This window comes from Notolabrus celidotus, unplaced genomic scaffold (genome assembly GCF_009762535.1).
Source record: "Notolabrus celidotus isolate fNotCel1 unplaced genomic scaffold, fNotCel1.pri scaffold_158_arrow_ctg1, whole genome shotgun sequence".
Classification (NCBI taxonomy): Eukaryota; Metazoa; Chordata; class Actinopteri; order Labriformes; family Labridae; genus Notolabrus; species Notolabrus celidotus.
Window position 1 is genome coordinate 139,033 of NW_023260028.1, and position 7,460 is coordinate 146,492.

Below are 7,460 nucleotides of genomic sequence, written 5' to 3' on the forward strand. Positions count from 1 at the left end.
ATTAAAACCAGTTAACACCGCCCCTCATGTTCAGGCGGAGCTGAAGGACAGAAACCAGCAAGTCCATGACCACTCAGACGTCTTCTCTCTGAAATGATCCAGAGGGAAGAAGAGACGCCTCATCCTCCTCATCCATTCCACACACTGAACACACACACACCTGCGCTGTGTGACCATGACTGCTGACAGCTTCAGGACAGACACAGGACATGAGGGGGAGCATGTTTTAACCCTTCATCTGTCACTGCTCAGGTTTTCAATAAAGACTGAATCTCCTGAGGAAGACGAGGAGGGGAAATGAAGGGTTGAACATTTATGTGATGCTGCTGGAGTTCTAACAAAGAGCTCAATGATGCTGAGAGGTGTGTTTCAGGTCTTTACTGTGTACACATGCAGACACACACACACACACACACACACACACACACACACACACACACACACACACACACACACACACACACACACACACACACACACACACACACACACACACACACCTGAGACGAGAAGAATAAGCAGGTGGTAATGAACAGACAGTATGCAGGATGTAAACAGGGTTCCCATCTTTGGCTCAGAGAAACACTTCTTCCCCCCAAGAACACGAGGAGGGGGAGAGGTTCAAACATCAGACGTCTCCAGTGATGCTGGTTACAGACATCAGTCTCCTGCAGGGAGGGGAAGTCACATGAAGTGTGACTCATCCTGTCTTATGTGGCTCAGGTGGACAGGTGTTAACGGATCCGGTGATGGTGGAGACGTTAATGGTTAACATTTGGGGCTTACCCCAAACCATCCTATGCCATCTCCTGGCTCCGCCCCCTAACACTGAACAAATGTCCCCCTCTCAACTCAAATCTGAGATGAGAGGATTTAATGACAGTAAACATGTTACTGTGATTTAATGACAGTAAACATGTTAATTTGATTTAATGACAGTAAACATGTTAATGTGATTTAATGACAGTAAACATGTTAATGTGATTTAATGACAGTAAACATGTTACTGTGATTTAATGACAGTAAACATGTTAATGTGATTTAATGACAGTAAACATGTTACTGTGATTTAATGACAGTAAACATGTTACTGTGATTTAATGACAGTAAACATGTTAATGTGATTTAATGACAGTAAACATGTTAATGTGATTTAATGACAGTAAACATGTTAATGTGATTTAATGACAGTAAACATGTTACTGTGATTTAATGACAGTAAACATGTTACTGTGATTTAATGACAGTAAACATGTTACTGTGATTTAATGACAGTAAACATGTTACTGTGATTTAATAACAGTAAACATGTTAATGTGATTTAATGACAGTAAATATGTTACTGTGATTTAATGACAGTAAACATGTTAATGTGATTTAATGACAGTAAACATGTTACTGTGATTTAATGACAGTAAACATGTTACTGTGATTTAATGACAGTAAACATGTTAATGTGATTTAATGACAGTAAACATGTTAATGTGATTTAATGACAGTAAACATGTTAATGTGATTTAATGACAGTAAACATGTTACTGTGATTTAATGACAGTAAACATGTTACTGTGATTTAATGACAGTAAACATGTTAATGTGATTAAATGACAGTAAACATGTTACTGTGATTTAATGACAGTAAACATGTTAATGTGATTTAATGACAGTAAACATGTTACTGTGATTTAATGACAGTAAACATGTTAATGTGATTTAATGACAGTAACATGTTAATGTGATTTAATGACAGTAACATGTTACTTTGATTTAATGACAGTAACATGTTACTGTGATTTAATGACAGTAAACATGTTAATGTGATTTAATGACAGTAACATGTTAATGTGATTTAATGACAGTAAACATGTTACTGTGATTTAATGACAGTAACATGTTACTGTGATTTAATGACAGTAAACATGTTAATGTGATTTAATGACAGTGAACATGTTACTGGGATTTAATGACAGTAAACATGTTAATGTGATTAAATGACAGTAAACATGTTACTGTGATTTAATGTGAGTAAACATGTTACTGTGATTTAATGACAGTAAACATGTTAATGTGATTTAATGACAGTAAACATGTTACTGGGATTTAATGACAGTAAACATGTTACTGTGATTTAATGACAGTAAACATGTTACTGTGATTTAATGACAGTAAACATGTTAATGTGATTTAATGACAGTGAACATGTTACTGGGATTTAATGACAGTAAACATGTTAATGTGATTTAATGACAGTAAACATGTTACTGTGATTTAATGACAGTAAACATGTTAATGTGATTTAATGACAGTAAACATTTTACTGTGATTTAATGACAGTAATCATGTTACTGTGATTTAATGACAGTAATCATGTTACTGTGATTTAATGACAGTAATCATGTTACTGTGATTTAATGACAGTAAACATGTTAATGTGATTTAATGACAGTAAACATGTTAATGTGATTTAATGACAGTAAACATGTTACTGTGATTTAATGACAGTAAACATGTTACTGTGATTTAATGACAGTAAACATGTTAATGTGATTTAATGACAGTAAACATGTTACTGTGATTTAATGACAGTAAACATGTTACTGTGATTTAATGACAGTAAACATGTTAATGTGATTTAATGACAGTAAACATGTTAATGTGATTTAATGACAGTAAACATGTTACTGTGATTTAATGACAGTAAACATGTTACTGTGATTTAATGACAGTAAACATGTTAATGTGATTTAATGACAGTAAACATGTTACTGTGATTTAATGACAGTAAACATGTTACTGTGATTTAATGACAGTAAACATGTTACTGTGATTTAATGACAGTAAACATGTTAATGTGATTTAATTAGAGTTTGTTGTGTTTCTTAAAAACATTGTGTGCATATTAAAAAGTTTCTCCAAAGTTTCGTCAGACTCTAGCTTGATATATAAGACCAGGAACTTTTACATACATTATGTGAATAGTTACTTTGCTTTTTGTCTGAACATAGCTGAAGAGGTGAACCGATGCGCAGTTAAACACGCTAAAACAAGATGATAAATAGGAAGTTATTCCCCTTAATATCTGCTGTTTATTTTAAGAGGTCTATGGCCACTTTGTAAGAATGAGCTGACATTCCCTATCTGCGATATCTTTGCATTTCACACATTCAATGACCAGTGGGAACCCTGGTTAGAAAGAGAATGTCAGGTAGTGTTAGAAAAGTAAGAGTCCAAAGCATATGGGTAAATAACAAAAATTACAACCATTAGAAAAAAAACCTGAAACCTGGAATGCTGGAGGGCCATGTGGAAAAGACAACAACCCAAGGTCCAAAAAGAAAAGATCGAAGACATGCAGACAGAGGGAGGTGAAGTGGAGAAATACTTGAAAGAAGCAGACGTACCATTAGTCGGATACTTTGCAAACGACACAGAAAATCGTTTTACTGCCGGCATAGACAACAACTCTGAGGAAATAAAACAAAAGTTCACTAGTGTTACTATGAGCCACAGACACTGTTGGTCATGTTTGATCATTTCCCTGCTCTGTCTAATGTGGACGCACTGAAGAAAGGATCAAGTAACACCTGACACACAGTGTTTAAAGGATGACAACTACCTGTTCATGTTGTAACTCAGGTGTTTAACTGATGTCTGAAGATGGTTAGAGATGCTTAAAGATGGCTGTGGGGCAACAGATGGGAGGAACATCTTCTCATGACAAAGTGAGATGAAATGTTAAAATCAGGAGATAAAGAATACACAAAAAGAAATCCAAAACCCACAGAAAAAAAAACCAATATCCAGGCCTGAATTTAAGCCTTCCTCTCCTCTTCCTGCATGAGCTCTATCCAAGACAATAACAACTACTCCCAGCTACAACACCGACAGGCTGTCTGTCACACACTGAGACACAGACGACAGGAGGTGAACCTGAGCAGCATTAAGACGCTTCACTGTGGCATAAAATGTGAATAAATGACACTAACAGCATCCTCAGTGAAACACTGACAGAGCCATGTGTGTGAACAGGACTGGATCAGGACTACAGAGCTTCATCAGATTCTTTAAATGAGGTGAAACAAGATGGATGACACAGACTAACAGCAGGCCTACATGTGAGGAGACGGTATGATGATACCACGGTGACACCTAGTGGACGACACCAGACGTACATGTCAGGGCTGAGCAGAGCAGCATGTTAGGAAACAACGTCAGCGCTTACTTTAATATTATTCCAACAGCAGTCTGAAGAATGTTTGAACACAGATACAGAGAGAGAAGTAATAAACTTCACCTGCAGAGAGAAGTTAAACTGCAGACGTGCCAAAAGGTCAAAGAGGAAATCCTTTTCTTATAACAGGCCTTTATTCAAACTAACCCCAGCTATCCTGAGCTCTGTGAGGTAACCTCCTGTTCCCCTCTGTGTGTGTGTGTGTGTGTGTGTGTGTGTGTGTGTGTGTGGTTCATCTTCCTCTTCCTCATAAAGCTCTCTCACTGCAGGGATCCTTTCTGAAATGCTCTCTTAGAATAACAACCTGAGCCTGTCAGGGACCAAAACAAGACCTGTTAGTGGACTCACTTTGATCCATGAGGGATCAGGTTGCAGACGTAACAGCCTGTTCACCTGCTGCTGCAGGAGGAACACACCTGCTGCTGCAGGAGGAACACACCTGCTGCTGCAGGAGGAACACGCCTGCTGCTGCAGGAGGAACACGCCTGCTGCTGCAGGAGGAACACACTTGCTGCAGGAGGAACACACCTGCTGCAGGAGGAACACACTTGCTGCAGGAGGAACACACCTGCTGCAGGAGGAACACACCCGCTGCAGGAGGAACACACCCGCTGCAGGAGGAACACACCCGCTGCAGGAGGAACACACCTGCTGCTGCAGGAGGAACACACCTGCTGCTGCAGGAGGAACACACCTGCTGCAGGAGGATCACACCTGCTGCAGGAGGAACACACCCGCTGCAGGAGGAACACACCCGCTGCGGGAGGAACACACTTGCTGCAGGAGGAACACACCTGCTGCAGGAGGATCACACCCGCTGCAGGAGGATCACACCCGCTGCAGGAGGAACACACCCGCTGCAGGAGGAACACACCCGCTGCAGGAGGAACACACCTGCTGCAGGAGGAGCACACCCGCTGCAGGAGGAACACACCCGCTGCAGGAGGAACACACCTGCTGCAGGAGGATCACACCCGCTGCAGGAGGATCACACCCGCTGCAGGAGGAACACACCTGCTGCAGGAGGAACACACCCGCAGCAGGAGGAACACACTTGCTGCAAGAGGAACACACCTGCTGCAGGAGGAACACACCCGCTGCAGGAGGAACACACCTGCTGCAGGAGGAACACACCTGCTGCAGGAGGAACACACCCGCTGCAGGAGGAACACACCTGCTGCAGGAGGAACACACCCGCTGCAGGAGGAACACACTTGCTGCAGGAGGATCACACCTGCTGCAGGAGGAACACATCCGCTGCAGGAGGAACACACCCGCTGCAGGAGGAACACACTTGCTGCAGGAGGAACACACCTGCTGCAGGAGGAACACACCCGCTGCAGGAGGAACACACCCGCTGCAGGAGGAACGCACCCGCTGCAGGAGGAACACACCTGCTGCAGGAGGAACACACCTGCTGCTGCAGGAGGAACACACCTGCTGCTGCAGGAGGAACACACCTGCTGCTGCAGGAGGAACACACCTGCTGCAGGAGGAACACACCTGCTGCTGCAGGAGGAACACACCTGCTGCTGGAAGAGGAACACACCTGCTGTAGCAGGAGGGTCAGGGTTTAGAGTCAGTCCGTCTGATGGGTCAGGGTTTGGAGTCAGTCCGTCTGATGGGTCAGGCTTTAGAGTCAGTCCGTCTGATGGGTCAGGATTTAGAGCCAGTCCGTCTGATGGGTCAGGCTTTAGAGTCAGTCCGTCTGATGGGTCAGGATTTAGAGTCAGTCCGTCTGATGGGTCAGGGTTTGGAATCAGTCCGTCTGATGGGTCAGGGTTTAGAGTCAGTCTGTCTGATGGGTCAGGGTTTGGAGTCAGTCCGTCTGATGGGTCAGGGTTTAGAGTCAGTCTGTCTGATGGGTCAGGGTTTGGAGTCAGTCCGTCTGATGGGTCAGGCTTTAGAGTCAGTCCGTCTGATGGGTCAGTGTATAGAGTTAGTCCGTCTGAGGGGTCAGGATTTAGAGCCAGTCCGTCTGATGGGTCAGTGTATAGAGTTAGTCCGTCTGAGGGGTCAGGGGGGACAGACGTGAAACAACCTCAGGTGACCCTGATGCTCTTCAAAGTATCACAGAAGGAGCTGGCGGTGCAGCTATGATAGACCATGAACACAAACACATGGAGGGTCCTGATGTGGTAATGGGGGGGTCTGAGGGACATGTACTGATATACAGGATCTAAGAAAAAGACTCATCAGATCCAGCTTTGAGACAGGCCTCAGACTACCTGTCCTTACCTGATCTCTGCTTCCTGATACTGAAGCCTCCACAGACTCCGTGTGCATGTCCTACTGTCTCTGTCCTGGACTCTGTGAATCTAATGTCTCTGTCCTGGACTCTGTGAATCTGCTGTCTCTGTCCTGGACTCTGTGAATCTGCTGTCTCTGTCCTGGACTCTGTGAATCTGCTGTCTCTGTCCTGGACTCTGTGAATCTGCTGTCTCTGTCCTGGACTCTGTGAGTCTGCTGTCTCTGTCCTGGACTCTGTGAATCTGCTGTCCCTGTCCTGGACTCTGTGAGTCTGCTGTCTCTGTCCTGGACTCTGTGAATCTGCTGTCCCTGTCCTGGACTCTGTGAATCTAATGTCTCTGTCCTGGACTCTGTGAATCTGCTGTCTCTGTCCTGGACTCTGTGAGTCTGCTGTCTCTGTCCTGGACTCTGTGAATCTGCTGTCCCTGTCCTGGACTCTGTGAGTCTGCTGTCTCTGTCCTGGACTCTGTGAATCTGCTGTCTCTGTCCTGGACTCTGTGAGTCTGCTGTCTCTGTCCTGGACTCTGTGAATCTGCTGTCCCTGTCCTGGACTCTGTGAATCTGCTGTCTCTGTCCTGGACTCTGTCAGTCTGCTGTCTCTGTCCTGGACTCTGTGAATCTGCTGTCCCTGTCCTGGACTCTGCTCCTTGTTTCTGCATCATGTGTCCTTCATCACAGACTGGGTATAAGAAGCGGGTCCAGCCACGGTCTCTCTTCATCCCTGGCTGTAACTGGACTGCTGACGGTCTGAGTGGGATATGTCTCAGGTGGTGTCAGTCCCAGGTGTCCCCAGTCTGACTCCTCCCCCTCTTCCTGGACTCTGTGACTCTGAATGGGACCATCACTTCCTACATGAACATCCTGCTCCATGGAAGCAGACTGAGACCATAAACCTGTTCGTGTTTACCGAGGACAAATCAGCTGAGGAGGAGGAGCAGACTGATAAACAACCAGACGCCCCCTGCTGGACATCAGAGGG

The 7,460-nt window shown here is 44.3% G+C and overlaps 1 protein-coding gene across 1 annotated transcript in view; it reads right to left on the reverse strand.

Moving 5' to 3' along the window:
• Positions 1-7,460, reverse strand: part of LOC117808824 (inositol hexakisphosphate and diphosphoinositol-pentakisphosphate kinase 1-like) — a gene marked incomplete at its 5' end in the record, with an annotated part of 25,501 nt that overhangs the window by 11,523 nt on the left and 6,518 nt on the right. The window contains 2 exons of the mRNA XM_034678495.1: positions 3,402-3,464; positions 4,139-4,149. Coding sequence (XP_034534386.1) covers positions 3,402-3,464; positions 4,139-4,149 — 74 coding nt within the window. The remainder of the gene's footprint in view (positions 1-3,401; positions 3,465-4,138; positions 4,150-7,460) is intronic.